This window comes from Cnephaeus nilssonii, assembly GCF_951640355.1.
Source record: "Cnephaeus nilssonii genome assembly, chromosome: 17".
In the NCBI taxonomy this organism is placed as follows: Eukaryota; Metazoa; Chordata; class Mammalia; order Chiroptera; family Vespertilionidae; genus Cnephaeus; species Cnephaeus nilssonii.
Genome location: NC_137088.1, coordinates 12,483,581 through 12,503,564, shown reverse-complemented (window position 1 = coordinate 12,503,564; position 19,984 = coordinate 12,483,581). Strand labels below are relative to the sequence as shown.

The 19,984-nt window shown below is 36.3% G+C and overlaps 1 protein-coding gene across 2 annotated transcripts in view; it reads right to left on the bottom strand.

Moving 5' to 3' along the window:
- Positions 1 to 19,984, bottom strand: part of CLASP2 (cytoplasmic linker associated protein 2) — a 150,347-nt gene that overhangs the window by 12,691 nt on the left and 117,672 nt on the right. The window contains exons 25-32 of one of the 2 annotated variants that reach the window (XM_079795624.1): positions 18,685 to 18,848; positions 17,717 to 17,795; positions 17,533 to 17,583; positions 13,605 to 13,748; positions 12,463 to 12,606; positions 10,294 to 10,400; positions 8,663 to 8,816; positions 5,055 to 5,283 (exon numbers count right to left, since the gene is read on the bottom strand). In XM_079795624.1, coding sequence (XP_079651750.1) covers positions 5,055 to 5,283; positions 8,663 to 8,816; positions 10,294 to 10,400; positions 12,463 to 12,606; positions 13,605 to 13,748; positions 17,533 to 17,583; positions 17,717 to 17,795; positions 18,685 to 18,848 — 1,072 coding nt within the window. The remainder of the gene's footprint in view (positions 1 to 5,054; positions 5,284 to 8,662; positions 8,817 to 10,293; positions 10,401 to 12,462; positions 12,607 to 13,604; positions 13,749 to 17,532; positions 17,584 to 17,716; positions 17,796 to 18,684; positions 18,849 to 19,984) is intronic. The other variant, XM_079795625.1, reaches the window with a different exon arrangement.

The following is a 19,984-nucleotide window of genomic DNA, read 5'->3' as shown; positions in this document are numbered from 1 at the left end:
CACCCTCCCCTACCTTCCCTCTGAGGCCTGACAGTCTGATCAATGCTGTTCTTGTTCTTCAGTCTATGTTGTTCATCATTTCCCCTAGATGAGTGAGCTCATGTGATACTAGGAATACACTTATAGGAACCGAAAATGAGACAAGCAATAATGGTTATGCTGAGAGGCAAATGAATCAGTCTATAGTGAGTTTCTTTCTGGGCCAACAGTTCTTTTGAGTCCCGATTTCTATGTCCAACAGTTGTTTATGCGTACATAACAGCAATGATATTTCAGTTCTGGATGGTGGACAAATGGTGGCAATGCAGGTCCGACCTTCCTAAATTTTTTTTTTTAAATATATTTTATTGATTTTTTACAGAGAGGAAGAGAGAGGGATAGAGAGTTAGAAACATCGATGAGAGAGAAACATGGATCAGCTGCCTCTTGCACACCCCCTACTGGGGATGTGCCCGCAACCAAGGTACATGCCCTTGACCGGAATCGAACCTGGGACCCTTGAGTCCGCAGGCCGATGCTCTATTCACTGAGCCAAACTGGTTTCGGCCCTAAATTTTTTTGATGATAAAATACATAAGTTCGGACCTTGAGGGACTTGGGCAGACAGTGGCTTGAGCTTGTGCCATAGACTCTTTTCCTTACTAACTCCTTCTCTGAAACAAACAAGCAAACAAACAAAGCGCAGAATATGGTGCCTGAGCCTGGAAGGCACTTCCCTGGGCCATTCTCTCTCCTGAGTCTCCAGGAAAGACAGCATGGAGCGGTGTTCTCTGTTAGCCTACTTGGTATGAACATGCTGGCCTTTTGTGGGAAAGGGCTACCATTCTGCTGATCCTAACAGACCAGAGAAGGCTTGTGAACCTGGCATTTGGGAGAGGGCTGCTGCCCACAAAAGAAAAGCTCAGGAGGAAAGAGCACTCTTCCCCCAAATGCCTTAAGCTTGCACTTTGCCAGATGGTTCCCTATTGGGTCCTTAAAATAAGCTACCATGTCTCATCCTGCCAGCTGCTTAGCCTCTGACCTAGAGCTACCAATGGCCTGACAATATAGGCCTCAGGGAACATACAACTACAAGCAGGAAAATGAAAAATATATTCCATGTAAGGGGATTCAGAAACCTGAGGGAAAAAAATCAAGTCCAGCTATTAGAACATATGACCTCAACTAGAGGAAAGCGAACTGATGATAGGAAACATGTAATGACAACATTCATTGACTATTAAGAGAAAGTTTGTTATGACAGCTTTCATGGAACTAAAACTACAGCACTAAGAACCTCTGTCCCCAAAAACTTATACACAGAGCACAAAGGAGAATCAAATTAGAATTTAAAATCTTGAGGTAATCTGGAAAGACTGATCACTAAGGAGAACCAAATTAGAATTTTGGGAGGTCAAGGAGAATTTATGCAAAATGCAAAGCAAAACAATGAAAAAGAAGAAATTTGGTTCAAAGATAAGATCTTAACTTGGAGGAAAATATTGTCCTATAATAATTTCATTTGTATAGACCAACATTAGAACAATATTGTTGGTTTAACAAGAACTACTACAGCAGGATGAATACATCTCTATAAGCCCCACAAAAACCACTCCTGGAAAGTTATCTGACTCCCACAGATGTTAGAGGATCATTCTGACAAGAGGGTTTCATTTCAGCTGAATAAATGGAATTCAAAAGAAAATGCTTTCAAAGGAACCCAGTTCTTTTCTCCATGAATATAGCCTTTGTAATTACTCTAGGAGATAAATTAGAAATGACTAGACATAGAATGGTCTAGAGATGACACAGGGAAATAATTTCTGCTGAAGAAAGCACATAAAATATTTGTTACAAAACTGAACTACTTATACCATATAAATTAGATAAACCTAAGGTACTGAATTAATTAAGGTAGAGTATACTCAAGTATATTTCCTCTGTGCCTGACACAAAGGGGCAGTGTGGTCATGTTAAAAAAAAAAACCCACAAAAAAACACAGGCTCTGGAGTCTTACCAAACCTCTGCCTCTTGCCCTTTGTGTGATAGGAACATGTTCTTAATCATTATGGAGGCTCAGTTTTCTTATCAGTAAAACGGGAAAGTAAGAATCACCTCCTAGTGTCATGCTGAGGACCTGGGCCTGGAATACAATAAATTCACTAAGGCTAATTTGCCTTGTGTCTTCATGACAAATGTTGGCACAATTACAATTCTATTTTTGTTGCAGGGCTCAAAAAATATAGAATACTAGTAGCCTGCACATGAATCTGTGCGCCAGTAGCTCTCTGCGGCCCAGAGGCCCATCCGCGGCCAGGAGTGGAACACTTGCCTCGTTGCTGTGGCGACAAAGCAAGCATTCCACCAGGCCACTCACACTGCCCGCTCTCAGTGGCCGCCCCCCCCGGGACTGGGGGACTCCGGTGGGGCTGAGAAGACTGGGCGCCACCATCTTGTGGCTATCGGCGCTGCCATCTCTGTGACAGAGTGACTGTTAATTTGCATATTACCCTTTTATTAGATAGGATTCTTTCAACTTGGCAAACTCTGATATGAGTCTCCCCTGGATACAGTAACATCCTAAATAGAGGCAGTATTCTGAAATATTATAGTCCCTGGTAAACTTTACAAAGGCTGTAATTAGACATGAACACTAGATGTATTTTTCCTGAGACTTGTTAATTTTGATAAATTTATCACTAATGTATCTGTCTGTAAATATGTACAGAGACATCTGAGTGAGACATACTTAGTCTCAGAATTTAAAAACAATATGCTTTATAGAATTTCTGACTTGAACAAAATAATTATCTTCTCCCAAAAATTTTAGGTTTTAAAATAAGAAAAAGAGAAGATATTTTGCATAATGGGGGTGGGGTATGGTGGCTTAAAGGAAAATCAAAACAGCAACAAAAGTCAATAAAATTTTTTAAAAAGGATACTATTAGCAATGTTCACAATACAATAATGGCAAACAAGGCTTCTCCATCTCAAAATTAGAAGTAAAAATAGACAATGAAAACAACTGGTATATGAACTTGGAGCAACTACTATTTGGTTAACTGAGGGCTTATCTATCTTTAAAGAATGATTACACAACCAAAAATGGCTACCTATGTTTCGGCAGTCTATCAAGAAGTATTATGCAGTGAAGAACTTAGGTTCTCAAGATCAAAAACATTCTATCCTGTTTAGGTTTCAGTTATATAACTTCCAAAGATGCCTTCCTTTAACAAATGGAAAATATATAATCCTTGAAAAAGGAGAAGAATATTAGACAATAAGGGGGTGATCTCGCTATATTGTCATAATTTTGACTTTGTGATATTTGTGCTATATTAAGTCTCTTAACATGAGAAGTTATTAAAAATATGATTCTTCTATGCCATAAAATATATTTTTCCATTTATAAAAATTACAAATGACCAGCACTGGGGATACAGATTCCTAAGCAGAATAAGGAAGATATCCACATTGAGTCTTCATTAAAAAATAAAATAAAAAAATTAATGGATTATGTCATTTGGTAGAGGGAAAATGTAATTCTTTATTATTAAAAATAAAATATCTGCAGTGTTTTGTACTTTTTAATCACTTTTTATACATTTTTTCCCAAACCTTACTGCATACTGTGATCAGAAGGGCAGGTGGTACAACATCTGCATCCCTTTTAAAGGTGACAAGTGAGACTCAGGGAGGTCAACCAATTTATCAAGCTTTGCAGTTTAGTAATGTTGAGCTTAGACTTAAGCCCATTGTAAGCATTAGAGCTTAGACCTAAGTTGACTCCAAATCTTTTTTTTTTTTTAATGTATTTCTTTATTGATTTCAGAGAGGAAGGAAGAGGGAGAGAGAGATAGAAACATCAATGATGAGAGAGAATCATCGATTGGCTGCCTCCCGCACGCCCCCTACTGGGGATTGAGCCCGCAACCCAGGCATATGCCCTTGGCCAGAATCGAACCCGGGACCCTTCAGTCCGCAGGTCGACGCTCCATCCACTGGGCCAAACTGGCTAGGGCGTGACTCCAAATCTTTTTTTTTTTTTTTTATTGAATTCATCTTTTATTCTTCTTTTGGCAAACAGATAATATGAACAAAAGTATACTGCTCACTATAGTTATACACACTCTGTCTTGCTTTACACAAGTTGTAAACATATTTAAGTGGATAAAATTCTTGACTTAACACATTCCAAAATTCTGACATACTTTTTGAGTTAAAGCAAAAGAAACCTTATGAAACTTCCATTGGATTATCATTACACAGCAAACGAAATTAGTATATCTGCTTTTAAATTAACATCTACCATTTTTTAAAGACTTCAATTTTAGGTTTGAGCTAAATGATTTTTATCTAAGTGACTCCAAATCTTAATGGTAGCTTTTCCCATATTTGTTCCTTGGATATATCTTATTAAAGCATATGTTTATGGCTTCACACTTAATAGGCTTTTGTAAAGAATGGGTATTCCACCCTAGCCAGATTGGCTCAGTGGATAGAGCGTTGGCCTATGGAACAAAGGGTCCCTGGTTCGATTCCAGTCAAGGGCATGTACCTTGGTTGCAGGCTCCTCCCCAGCCTGGGCCCTGGTCGAGGCTCATGCAGGAGGCAACCAACAGCCATCGATGTTTCTTTCTATCTTTCCCTCTCTCTTCCACTCTCTCTAAAAATCAATGGAAAAACAACCTCGGGTGAAGATTAACAACAACAAAGGGGAAAAAAAGAAAAAAAAGAATGGGTATTCCTTCAGAGTTTTGTCATTCTGGTATAAAAATTAATGACTGAAATGGTGTCTAAAGATAAGTTTATAAGCTACCATTGGTTTCAGTTATTTCTGGGAGGCCATTAAGGTTTTCTTCATTTCAAGGATGATCTTAGAATGATCACTGTTTCCCATTCTTGGGAAGATATCTACCAAACCATTAGAAATGAGCTCCTAGAAGATGGGATAAAACTTGACCACTGCAAAGATCCCAACTTCTTAGGATACAAAAAAAGAGCATCTTTTGCTTCATTGATGATCAGGCCTCCAAAACACAGGCAGTAACAGTATGACACAGAGCATACATACCATCAGGAAACTGGTCGGCATCATCATCAAACATAGCTTCCTTGAGGGCAGACTTGTTAAAGGGACTGATGCTGTCTGAATAGTTGTACGGATTATAATCTCGAGAGCGCGGAGAGGAGTGAGCAGGAATGGAATGGAGTAATGAGGCTTTATTGTCAAGGGCTGTTTGGCCTGAGTCAGTAGCATCACCTCCTGCTCTTGGGTCGGGCATCCCAGGACCACCACACATCTATTAACAGGAAGGGAAAGACAGCACATTAACTCATTTTCAAGTATCAATTCAAAATTCTAAGAAAAGGTTTCCCTACTGCTTAAAAGGTGATTTTATTTTATTTAAACATTTCTTTTTAAAAAAATATATTTTATTGATTTTTTACAGAGAAGAAGGGAGAGGGATAGAGAGTTAGAAACATCGATGAAACATCGATCAGCTGCCTCCTGCACACCCCCTAGTGGGTATGTGCCTGCAACCAAGGTACATGCCCTTGACTGGAATCGAACCTGGGACCCTTGAGTCCGCAGGCCGACGCTCTAGCCACTGAGCCAAACCGGTTAGGGCAAAAGGTGATTTTAAAAAGGTAACAATAGCCCTAACCGGTTTGGCTCAGTGGCTAGAGCATCGGCCTGCGGACTCAAGGGTCCCAGGTTCGATTCCAGTCAAGGGCATGTACCTTGGTTGCGGGCACATACCCAGTAGGGAGTGTGCAGGAGGCAGCTGATCGATGTTTCTCTCTCATCGATGTTTCTAACTCTCTATCCCTTTCCCTTCGTCTCTGTAAAAAATAAATAAAATATATTTTAAAAAAATAAAAAGGTTATAATAACCTGCTGAAAAAAATTTACGTACGGGAAAGCAATGAGTTAAAAGTTACATTCAAAATGTCAACGCTTATAGTAACGATGTAAATAAACCTGTTGTTGGATCCCTGGTCAGGGCATATACAAGAATCAGCCAATGAGTGCATAAATAGGTGGAACAACAAATGGATGTTTCTCTCTCCTTTCTCTTCTCTCTCTCTAAAAAAAAAATCAATCAACCAAAAAAATAATTATAAAAATTAAAAAGAAACAGCAAGGAGGCCAGTGTGGCTGAAGAAGACTCAACAGGGAGGAAAGTAGGAGGAGATGAAGCCAGAGAGGCAACAAAGGAGAAAAGTGTATTGTGGAGACTTCGGCTTTTACTCTGAGACAGGGACCTCCGAGGTGTGAGCAGAGGAGTAAGAATTGACTAGGAGGGCAAAGGCAAAATCAAGGAGGCCAGTTAGGTGTCTATCTATTTTAATAATCCAGGTGAGAGAATTAATGATGATGATGGCTGGAACCAGAAAGGCAGTGGTGAGAAGTGGTTGGATTTCAGATATATTCTGAAGATACTAGTACAATCAACAGATACCCTGACAGACTGAGTATGGAGGACAAGAAAGAGAGAGGAGACAAGAACAACTGTCTTGTCAGCGGAGCAAGTAGTGTTGCTATCAACTAAGATAGGAAAGAGCAGTTTCAGAAGAAAAGATTAGGAGTTTAAACAGGCACTTGATGTATGAATTTGGAGCTCAGGTCTGGGCTGGATGAAGTCATGTGACTTATTATACTCACAATAACTTCTAAGATGTACAGAAATACCCCTACCTTCCTAATGAAGACACGGAGGCTTAGAAGTGATTATTTGTCATAGTTCGGCTCCCAGTCAGGGCAATACCTAGGTTGCAGGCTCGATCCCCAGTAGGGGTTGTGAAGGAGGCAGCTGATCAATGATTCTCTCTCATCACTGATGTTTCTATCTCCCTCTCCCTCTCCCTTCCTCTCTGAAATCAATAAAAAAATGTCTATTATAAAAAGTAATAATCAGACTAGCTAACAGTTGCCAGGAAACAGGATTCAAACTCGTTATGCCAGCTCCCCACAATGTACCCTATCTTTGGGGAGAGAGGGAGAGTCTCAATCAAGCAGTGATTCTTACTAACCTGTCCGTACTACCACTCGCAGCCTCTGGGATAGAGAACTTTAAATGCGAATGGTTAGCTGGTTTTTAGCATCCAGTTTACCAGGCCCATTTGCCAGAAAGGCACGGAGAGAAAAACAATAGGAAAGAAGCCAGGAAGGCAGAGGGGGTAGCCCTTTAGAGATGTGCTGAAGCACTGCAAGGTTCTCCAATTTTGAAAACCCCGAGAAACCCTAGATTCCTTAGAAAAGAGTGGGATGGCTTATGTTGAGAAAAGTTAAGCTGTCAGAGAAAAGCCTAAGGCACTGGTCGGCAAACCGCGGCTCACTAGCCACATGCAGTACTTTGGCCCCTTGAGTGTGGGTCGGTGTTAGAACCACTTCTTCAAAATAGACTCGCCCAGGCCGAAAACCGACTTCTGCGCATGGGCCACGAAGTTTCAATCGCACTGTACATGCATGCCTACACGTGGTATTTTGTGGAAGACCCACATTCAAGGGGCCAAGGAGCCGCATGTGGCTCGCGAGCCACGGTTTGCCGACCACTGGCCTAAGGAATAAAAAGTAACTGCTCTTTGTATAATGGCAGAAGCAACAAACTGTACAATAATACTCACAAATATCAGAAAGAGATCATAATATTCTTATTGGAAGCACACAAACAACTGATAATGCAAATCACTGTCACTACAATAACAGGGAAAAAAACCTACGCGCCAAGTTTTGTCTTGTAAGATCCAGGTAATCTGGTTCAGGTGCCGTTCCTCGCCTCTTTCTTTCTTTTTTTCTAAATATATTTTTATTGATTTCAGAGAGTAAAGGAGGAGAAAGTAACATCAGTGATGAGAGAGAATCACTGATCGGCTGCCTCCTACACACCTTCACTGGAGACTGAACCCACAACCCAGGCATGTGCCCTTGACCGAAATAGAACCTGGACCCTTCAGTCTGCAGGCCGACACTCTAGCCACTGAGCCAAACTGGCGAGGGCTCCTCACCTCTTTCCTAATGCTCCACCTACACTGGCTTTCACCCTGGCCGTCAACTATGCATAGGGTGTTCTCATCTAATTGTCTTTACAGCACTTGCTATTTCTTTTAAGGAATTATCCTCTCCTTAATTTAGGTCTCAATGCAAATGTCACCTTCTGATTGAAGACTTCCTGACTACTTAATCTAAAATAGATTCACTTTACATTTTAACTTAAAACTCCATAGTACTCAGTTCTATCTGAAAATCTACAAGGAACTTGAGGACCTAACTCTGCCTTCTAAATATAAGACCCAGAACAACGGTATATACACAGTAAGTATTTGTGTGACCCCTGAAAAATTAAGTTTGCAAATGATAGAAAGCAAAGTTAAAAAAAACAACAACAACCCAGCCCTAGCTGTTTGGCTCAGAGGATAGAGTGTCAGCCTGCAGACTGAAGGGTCCCAGGTTCTATTCCAGTCAAGGGCACATGCCAGGGTTGTGGGCTAGATCCCCAGTAGGGGATGTGCCAGAGGCAGCCAATCAATGATTCTCTCATCATTGATGTTTCTATCTCTCGCCCTCCCTCTCTGAAATCAATAAAAATATTTAAAAACAAAAACAAACAAAACAACAACCCAAACCAAAAACTCTTAATGAAAAAGTCTGTAATGTAAGAATATTCAAATACTCACTGAATCTCCATCATCTTTTTTAGAATCCCTTTTCAATGGCTCATTCATATCTTCTTGACTACGGAAGCTGAAATTCTGAATTGCTTCAGTGACACCTCTAAGAGAGCTATAAATGTCTTCAGAGTTCATATTTTCTGTGTCATAATCAAATGCACTATAAAAAAGACATCAACTAATTTTCATTTATGTGCAGTTTTAAAATACTAACACATTTGAGGAAATCATGTAGGATATTTATAAAGATGGGATTAGAGAATGTGTATTCCCCAAAGCAAAACAAAATCCAACAGCTATAGATGGTTAAAGTACATGTCCCCTTGCCCTCCTATTAAGGACAGCTTACAATGACTCTAACAATGTCACAACTGGTTTGTTTTTTTACCTTTAAAGATGTTCTGATTAACCAGGGGCCAGCAAGCTATGCCCCTGAAATGTAATAATGATTTTTTACATGTTTAAATAGTTGAGAAAAAAAATCAAACTATTTCGTGACACATGAAAATTATTTAAAATTAAAATTTTAGGGTGCATAAATAAATGGTAGTAGAATATAGCAATCCTAATTTATTTGGGTATTGTCTATGGCTATTTTCACCCTATAACATCAGAGTTGAGTAGAAGTGATAAAGACTGCATGGCCACAAAGCCTAAAATATTTACCATATGGCCCTTTGCAAAAGATTTGCTAACTCCTGTGATTAACTCACTAACAACAGAGATAAATGTATTTACACAATTAAGAAGGCAGAAAATTTTTAACACTGAACATATTATTGACATGAATTCTATAATCACATTCTAAAATTCAACTGAAGCTGAAATGTAGCTATTAAAATTGTTACATAACAGGAAGAAATAGGCTACACGAAAAGTGTGCAACATACTTTTCTTCCTTATGCTGATGACGTAGCCTATAATTGTAATGAGTATGATGAAGCATGGTATGTATGGCTAAATAACAAAAAATCCAGCTAATAACTACAAATGGACTACTATGCAAATTACTTTTTAAAAGGATAGGAAAAAGGAAAAACTATTAGTTTTTTAACGAGTCAGAACTTCATCTGAAATACAGCCCAAGCTTGAATTGCACAAGTGTGTGAAAATTATATGTGTTATATTTTATATTAAGGACCAATCTCAGTTACATTTTCCTTAATTAGTATTACATAATGTTATCCCTTCTCTATTTTTGTTTTTGTCTGTAAGCTTTATTTTTTCCACTTTTAGAAGTGGTTGGCTAATATTAGATCTAAATATCCATCGTTATAACTTGCCCTCACCATTTTCACTAAGTAGTATAACTAAAAGACACAATTTGCAGTTTATTGGATTTGTACAGCATATTTGAGAAACTTAACTATGCTATTCAATGTAACAAGCTGTAATTTACCAAAGTTATGTCACTAACTTTCCTTTTGACTTATTAAAAAAATTCTGTATCATATACATTATTATCATTTAAATGGTTACTTTTGGAATAAATGTTATATTTTTTGAATCTACTAAGTTTCTATTTGTCTGAAACCTTTCAAGTCAAGTGGAAATCAAATGGAATTATATTAACATCTGTTTTTCAATAACGGGAATCTGCAATAACAAACCTTGATGGAAAATTATCCCTTTATTACCTTGGAGATAAAGTATTCTGTGATGTATTGGTAGGAGAAGTAAGAGGACTGGACCAGTTGGCTGGTGAACGTGGTGTTGGTCTTGTCAAAGGACTCCCCATGGAACTCTGATGGAGGGAGTCAAATAAATATTAACGTATGATAGTTGTGTTAAGTTCAATTAAAATGCTCTTAAGGCATACAATCAAGAAGTTGAACAATATGAAAGACATATTTATAGATCTACCATTTAAATATTCATGTACTTATCTCTGATTTCTGTAGAAAAAAACTTTCTCCCCATTTAGAAGTCTAACTCTTCAGTCTTTTTTTGTTCTCCTCACTCACTGACTTTCCATTATTATCAATATCTTTTCATCAAAGATTCAACACAATCCCAAATTAAGAATTTTAAATTAGTTTCCTGTTCTGAGCCAATTTCCTTTTTCTTTTTGTTAATCCTCACCTGAAAATATTTTTTCCCATTGCTTTTTGAAAAGAATGTATTCTATAATCACATTCTAAAATTCTGAGAGGAGAGGGAGAGGGGAAAAGAGAGAAACAGCAATGTGAGAGAGACACATCAATTGGTTGCCTCCCACATATGCCCCGACTGGGCAAGGATTGAACCTGCAACCTAGGTACATGCCCTTGACCAGGAATAGAACCCGTAACCCTTTGGTGTGTGGGCCAATGCTCTCAACACTGCACAACACCAGCCAGGGCTCAAATTTTATTCTTCCCTGAGTTTGTTTTACAAATGATTTTCACAAGTCACCAAAGGCATAAAAATCTGGTCATATTATAAATTTGCCTATCTCTTAAGATGTATAACAATCCCTTCTCCTTTTAAAAAGATAACTGACTTTGGTCCCAGGAAATTATTCTCCAGACTGTTTTTAACATTCAGACTTTACTTTAAGCTTGCCATAAGTGAATCGATTTGTTCCTTTAGCCATTATCAAAGGTCTGTCTTTTAAAAACAAGTTAAATTTTTTAGGCATATTACATAAATGATCCTATACCATTTAGATGTATATAACTGCATTGTTTCATTTACTCTAACTTTATTTCTCTCAAATAAAATCCAATATATCTAGCACCTTTGGACTGACAAGCCTGTAATTATTAAATATGAACACATCTTTAAAGAATATTTTTATTGACTTCAGAGAGAAAGGGAGAGGAAGAGAAAGATAGAAACATCAATAATGAGAGAATCATTGATTGGCTGCCTCTTGCACGCCCCACACTGGGGATCGAGCCTGCAACCTGTGCATGTGCCCTGACTGTGAATCAAACCATGACATCCTGGTTCATAGATCGACGCTCAACCACTGAGCCACACCAACCAGGCTGAACACATCTTTTTAAGCACTACCCTCTTTGGATTTATACATTAATTCTGGAATAAGTCATCCCTCTAGTCCTCAAATAAGATTGGTTCATCTAAATAGCATGTTCTAATTTAATGGCATGCAAAGTTGATGCCTTCATCTAAATTCTTGTTCACATTTCTTTCCTTGTTCATACTTTGGTCACCATTCACCACCCTAATCTATACCAAATTATAATATAAACATGACAGGCCTAGGGATTCTATTCTTTCTGGGACAACAGTTAATTAGACTTAGGAAATGCTGTCTAATGTAGATGCAAACATTACATACTAGGGTCAGAAATTTATTTCACGTAGAAAAAAAAAAAGCAGTAATTGTTAAACCAACCATCATATTATACTAGAGGCCTGGTAAACGAATTCGTGCACCAGTGGGATCCCTTGGCCTGGCCTGCGGGATCGTGCTGAAACTGGCTCTCCGACATCTGCCGTGGGGTTCTGGATTGTGAGAGGGTGCAGGCCAGGCCAAGAGACCCCATCGGTGCACGATCGGGGCTGGGGAGGGATGTGGGAGGTTGGCCAGCCAGGGAGGGACCGTGGTAGGGCTCCAGGGTGTGTTCGGCCAGTCTTGCTCAGTCCCGATCGGCTGGACCCAGCAGTAAGCTAACCTACCAACTGGAGCGTCTGCCCCCTGGTGGTCAGTGCATGTCATAGTGAGTGGTCGAGCGGCCTTAGCATATCATTAGCATATTGTGCTTTGATTGGTTGAACGGTCAACCAGACGACCAGACACTTAGCATATTTGGCTTTTATTATATAGGATAATAGCTAAGAAAATAACTTAAAAATACCTGGGTTCCATTGCCAGTGTTTCGAAGGTGGTTATAAAGAAGCTTGGTAGCACCATCCTGAAAAGTTTTTGGTAAAGCTCCTAATAACATTGTAAACTCTGGGGTATTGAGTTCAAAGAGGGAAATCAGCACTGAGTGCGCCGCCTAGAAAACAAAGACACACAGAGGTAGATGAATATATTTTGGTTACTCAAAGAAGACCATTTTCTTTACTCAATATTTCTGTTCAATAACAAGGCTATCTTTCTCAGAAAAACAGAAGTTCTTATACACTTTAAAATTTCTTTATTAGAAATTTTTAACCTATTTACTTGAGCATATGAAAAATATTAGCCATAGACATGTGGCAGGGATGTTGAAAATACTAACAGATACTTAAAAAAACATTAGAGCCTTGACTGGTGGCTCAGTTGGTTGGAGCATCATCTGGTACACCAACAAGGTTGCGGGTTGGGTTCAATTCATGGTCAGGGTACGTAAGGGAGGTAACTGATTGATGTCTGTCTGTCTCTCCCTTCCCTCCTTCTTCCTTTCTCTCTAAAGTCAATAACAAAAAAACATCCTCAAGTGAAGATAAAAAGAACATCAGAAAGATCTGATGATATAGGAGTGAATACTTCCAAAGTTAAAATATAAATCTTTTCCTTTGGTGACCAACAATTTATTCATAACTATTCTGAAGATTATGGGGAAAGATCTAGGAAAGGATGTGGGAATAATATAGGAAAATTTAACGAGGTAGATAGACAGATACATGACTAAATTCATCAAAAGATCAATAGATAATGCCTAAAATTAATAAGTCAAGAACAGTGTAAGCTCTTATTTGAAATACATAGGAAAATAAATACAAGGGGAAAGATTTGAAATATTTTGAATGGTTACAAGATTAGAGGTTAGAGAATTATGGCAAGAATAGTTTTTTATTCTAAGTTTGAACATTATGCTCATATTAAGTGGATAAAACTTAGAACAATTTAAAACAGAACAGAAGATTAAAAAAAAAAAGGTCTTCATATCACCAGGTAAATAACTCAATGCTAACTGGTAATGACCTGAAAATATTAGCTTCCTTCATTGGCAAACCAAAATGACTGACTTGCTTTTCTAATTTATCTTTTAAAATTTATATTAAAACATACCTTCCGAACTTCAGAACTTTTGGGTTCTGTTGTCCAAGTGATAAACCGAGAGACTGCCAAGCGAGTTTCACTGGAATTTACAAAATCTCCTGGATCCATCTGTTTGGCTAGAGTTTCTATATATTTAAGGATAGCAACCTTCACCTGCAGAAGTAAGCACAACGAGAGGACAATCAGATAGATGGTCACTGAGGGACACTGAGAACACTTCAAAAACAATTAGGTGATTATTTTTTGACAAATAAAAGATGAAAAAAACAAATGCAACCAGCAAAGAATTAAACCACCACCTACCTACCTGAGGTACAAGTGTATGACAATGTGGATTTTTGTTTTTCACACACAGCAGTACTTTTAAGTCCCAGACGTTTCACTGCCCGGTTTGATCAATTGCTGAAGACTCTCTTGACAGAATTATACACCTCTCCTTCAGTCTGCCTTCAGAGCTTATAAATGACTCTTGTCTAGACTCCCTGAGAGCCAGTCTTTATCAACTGAGTATAATTTGGCTTTTGGGAAAATGAACCAAAGTATTTTGAAAATAAGGCATTACAAATCAAGTGAGTAATTAAGGTGGGCAATATAGGGTTTTTGTCAAATAAGGCCCACACAGTGAGACCAGGTTCTTTAATAGTTCCATCAAGTGCTAGAACTACCTTCCAACAGAAGTGTCACGGAAAATTTTACACTAGTAAAACTGGAGAAAAGACAACACTTATGTGTACAAGAGTTATATGTACGTTTAAAAAGTCTTATCATTCTCCCAGGAATGATGTGTGGCTACATGGTGGGATGCAAGCACACAACTTCTTCCTTAGAATTAGCTGTTTTTTATCCTTATAAAAAGCCACGGTTAAATTATCTCCCTTCTCTCAGGTATGTTGGGGAAGAAAAAGAGGTTGAGAACCACTATTTTTATTTCATTCATTCATTCATTTATTTATTTATAAATATATTTTTATTGATTTCAGAGAGGAAGGGAGAAGGAGAGAAAGATAGAAACATCAATGGTGAAAGAGAATAATTGATTGGCTGCCTCCTGCTTGCCTCCTTGACTGGAATCGAACCTGGGACCCTTCAGTCCGCAGGCCGACACTCTATCCACTGAGCCAAACCAGCTAGCGTGAGAACCACTATTTTTAAAGTCACATCTTCAAACATTCCAGGATTTATAAATAAGGGCTTTCTAAGACTTTATTAGTATAGTCCACTTTAGAAATGACACCTGGCAGAGTGCACAGTCCTTAGATACAGAAGGTTCCAAACACATAATAAATGCTGCTTTCCTGACTTAAAAAAGGGAAGGTTTAAATGTTCGATTCAGAGAGCAACTTTGAAAACATATTGCCAAAGATTAAGGTAATCCATTTTTTTGTGCACTTTCTGCCCTTATTGTTGATATTAATGGGTAATTTTTCTCAGTCAGTCCAAATAAGGTCTCTGGAAAGTACCATGCTAATATACAGAAAATAAAATATTAAAATAAGGTTCTGCTGCTTGTGTATTTTCTCTTTTCTGTTTCCAGTAAGACAAACAAGACAGAAGGGATCAAATTACATATTTCATTTCCAAGTGAATGAATTTAAGAATTACAACTTCATGAAATGAATTGGGAAAAAACACACACCATGAGTTAAGTTATCAGCCATCCTGGGTAAAATGTACAATGGAGAAGAAAAGAGACTATGGTTAACTGTGCAGTTGCAGGCCCCTCTCAATTACAGCAGAACATAATATTCTGTATTCTTGAAGTCATGTAACCTTCTATCAATGTTAATATCTGAAAGGTGCTATAGTAAATTAAAAAATGAACATCAATGTATGTTGTTTTCAATTTGCTATCATTAATAATTGAACAATGAGATTCAATTAATGCAGTATCTTAGCAATTTATAGAGGTGTGCAAAGTTTTAAAAGGGTTTCACAGAATAGGTGGGTTTATTATAACAACAGGCAAAATAACCACAATGCACATATAATCATTTGAAAGTTTACATTTTAGTAGAATATTTCTCGAGATTATATACATAGTCTGTAACTTTAATAACAGAAACATGCATTCTTCTTAAGAGGAGGAAAAATAATCTAGTTGCTAGATCAGGTGTGTATAATTTTCAACATGTGTAACCCAGAAAAAGAGGTAATCAAATTAAATTTATTTTTTAAAATATTACTTACTTAAATAAAGTCACTCTGTATTGCCATTTCTCCCTATTCTATTCCTTCCTTTCTGATATTTAACCACAGCATACTGTGAGAGAGATAAAATTTTATACAAACATCCATCTTTTATCTGAAAGATTCATAATTTTTCAAAAGATCTCATATTTTTTATTTGTATTTTTCTATAAACTATTAAGTTTTTTATTCTTAATCCTGTCACCCATCTGAACATTACTTCTATTTTTGGCGTAAGGTATGGATGGCTCCATGTAACTTCTCCTTGCTATCCTAAAACATCAATTTAAGAGCTGAAGAGTGATTTTTCCCTATAGCTTTGCATATGTGTATATATAACATATAATGTGTGTGTATATGTGTAATATAAAATACATAATAAAAAAGCCATATAAACTGTTTGTGATTCCAGTCTCCAGTATAATGTTTCCCCAACAGGAAAGCTAATTTTAAGTTGTCACTTTCCTTTCTCTCTTCCCTTTGTGTCTTTCTCCTCAGTCCTTAGAAATTTTATTTTCTCCCTCAACTCACCTATCACCCTTCTTTCTCTCCTCCCCCTCATTTTCTTCTCTCTCTTTCTTTTTATCACCCTTATTTCTTAAGCTAATGGTTTAGACCTCCATTTCCACAGGCCCATGAAGCATTTCTACATACCTTTTTAACACTTGAATATCTACCACCTAAATCATAACCCTTATTACAATTTACAGTTTATCAGTTATTATAGATAATAATGATAAAATATTATAAGTTCTATATTGCATTATAAATTTAAAATATCTAGCATAATGCCTTGGACAAAGAATGAGTTCTAAAAATATTTATCAACAATATAAAGTAAATTATTCTCTTCTGCAGGTCACTTTTCAAAATTAAAACAGATGGAATCCCCTTCACAAAGCAGTTCTGAGAAAATAACATTATGTTGAGAGTAAGTCAACCCTGGTAAGAAACACAATTGTGATTTCAAGACACAATCATATTTAGAAACTTAAAGGAAATTCAGTCCTGGGCAGTAATGCTTGTGGAAATATATTTCGTGCAGAACAGAGCAGAAAAATATAAGGATTGTCAATGCATATATGCTTGTTATTTCCCTGACTTTACTCTCATTTAATAATACTCACTACAAAACATTTTACTAAAGAATGCAGGAGTTCTTTGGTTTATATTATTTTTTATTTTAAATTTAATACTTAGTTTTATAACAAATTGGAATTCACCTAGTTTTCACATAATTGGAAAATGTGTGCTAACAACAATTGAGAAAGTTAAATTCTGATTCTAAATATTAGGCACACATCAGAAATATCACATTGAAAACAGCAAAAAACATGTTACTATTTCAGTTAAGGAGAACAGCACTGAGATTAAACTTAAAAATTTTTGTTTACTAAAATAAATATAGATAAAAGTGACATTTCACCCAAAATACCTATTCAGACTCTAAATTTAAAAGAGTATTGGGAAATCACAAACATAAAATTAGATAAGACTTTATAGAGCGAGTTTGCATCACGAGCCCAGGGTTAGATGGCCATACTTTGTGTTGCTTTCTAAATGTGTACTCCAAGTAAGCTTTTCCAAAGAATAGCCTGGCATTTGAATAACATTTGAAATTAAATTATGTGCATGCTTACAGGCTTACAAAGGTTAGTAGTTGAACAAAGATGCATACAAACACTATCCGAAACACTGCAGAATTTGGAAAGAGAGTTAAGAAAAGAAATAATGCAAAAACAAAAAAAACCTTAGAGCTCCAAAAAGAGTGAAGCTGGTCCCGAAGTGCTGGCTTGACTGTCTGAAAGTTTATAAAAACAAAATCCACTGATTGAAAAGCTTCTCAGGTGACACAAATATACACATCAACAGAACTTTATTAATAAAACATTTCAACTCATTATAATCTCTTCAAAAGACTTTTAAGTTTTTACCTTCAAGCTTGGTGTTTGAGTCTGATCAACTGTAAATCTCATTAGAATATTAAACTGAAGATCATTTGGAAAAGATTCTCTAAAATAAGGGGAAAAAAGCAAAACAAAATAAAAATTAAGTCAGCATTTAGCAAATTTAACAGCAAATTATGCTTAAACCAAAATATCATGTCATTCAAAAAGCATGCATGAAGTAGTAAGTATCTGTATGCGGTATCATCTATTTGATACAATACACAATAAAATTTATTCCCTGGAAAAAATCTCAACATTTGAATTTATGTCCTGTGGGGGGTTAAATAGCAATACTATGTAATTAATGGTCTATCTTGCCTCAACTATAGATTTAATTTAAAACCTATTCAGGGGGGTGGGGTTGATGACAAATATGGGATACCTTAATCAATAAAGTAATTTAAAAAAATAAAAAATAAATAAAACCTATTCAGAAAAAGTTCAACATTATCAGAGATGTTTCCCCACACCTAGTATCTGAATTATAGATTCACCTTAAATCAATAAATGAAAAGAATATTTGAAATAAGTCACTTCAACAATCTATACAAGAAAGTAAAAATATAGCATTGGTTCAAAATCTTCTGAAAAAAAGATTCTGAATATTTTAATGCATAATAAAACATTCTTTTTAAACTTAGAAAATAATTTATTTCTACATTAAATTGAATAAAACCTTCAACTCGAGTTAGTAGATATATCTTAATTACAATAAAATACTACCTTAAATACTGAACAAATGTTAATGAAATTTTTATTAAAGAAAACAGTGTTTGATTTAAGGACCAATGTCGCATGAAATACACAAGTGAATGGGCCTCACTAACAATTTTAAAACGGAGCCTATGCAGTTCAAATGGTTTGAAAAGACTTACATATCTGAACTTTTAACACAGGAACTAAATAGTCCAATTATTATCAGGTAAACTTGAAATATATAAAGAAAATATTACCTTGTAATATCAAGGGCTTTCTGAACTTTTGCCTGAACAGACCCAAGCAAATCAGCACCCATTTTTTTTAGTAGTTGCGTCAGTAATACAAATAACCAATCTTGAAGATCATCTTTGTGGACTTGTATGAAGTCCACTAGTGTCTCCAAAAACATGCTGAATACCTACAGTTGATAAACAGGGGAGGAGGGAGAAAAAGGAGGAAATATTGACCTTTATGATCAATTCAAACTGAAATAGAAAGGAATACAGGAATCAGAGGCACAGCGATTGGCAGCCAAGCAGAAAAATAATCTCTCTTGCTTTTCATTGGACTCTGTGATACAAGAGTACATTTGAAATGTTATCCAACTTCTGCTGAAGTTCGACAATTAGCTATTCCATGCAGCATCACTTGGTAAAGAAACTTTGGCCGTAATGACTGGCACACCTATAGCTTAAATTGGTTAAACTGAAATCCATTTCATCTGAAATTTAGGGCAAGAAACTACCTATAGTTTCACTGGCCCTACACTCTTATGAAGAGTGGCACTGAGTCATCAGAAGATGACTATGCTGATAGCTACCTTAAAGCATAAGGTTATTCTGACATAATGGGCTAATTAAAGGCTCTTTAGATTTCTCAAAAAGTCAGTTGTCACAGACTTTTTGTTTTGTTATAAGATATATTACTTACTAAAACTGCCCCAAAAGTAATTTTAAATGATTTGGGATAACTATAACTAAAATATGTAAATTCAGGATACAAATTTACATCTAAATTTTAATGATTTTTAAAAAGTCCTACTCTTCATTTCTATTGATTGGTTTATACCTGGTTCCAGTATTAACACACTAGTTTAAAAAATTTTCTAAGATGAAAAACATACTAAGGGAAGGAATGCTAATATTCATAAGTGATGTATGTCATTAAAATACTTATGAAAAGTGACTTACTTAATGTGTATTATATCTCTTTACAAGAAATTCCACAGCATACTGGAAAATTTGTTTCTAGGTAAATAGGAAAAAAACTCTTAAGACAATGTCAGGCATGTTGTATTGAGACAATTTATAATTACAAGTTATAAAAATTATGGTTTAAAAAAGTTAATCTGAAAGTAACTATTTTAATTTGAAAATTAAAAATTTTGTTCTCAATACATACTTTATTTCTTTTATACAATTATATATAAACTTCCATTTTTCCTCATGTTAGAAATGAAGAATTTTTTCTAACAAAATTTTAACTAAGCTTTAACATTGTATGAATTAGAAAATATACACTTTCATTATTTGCTAAAAATGCTCTGTATTTATA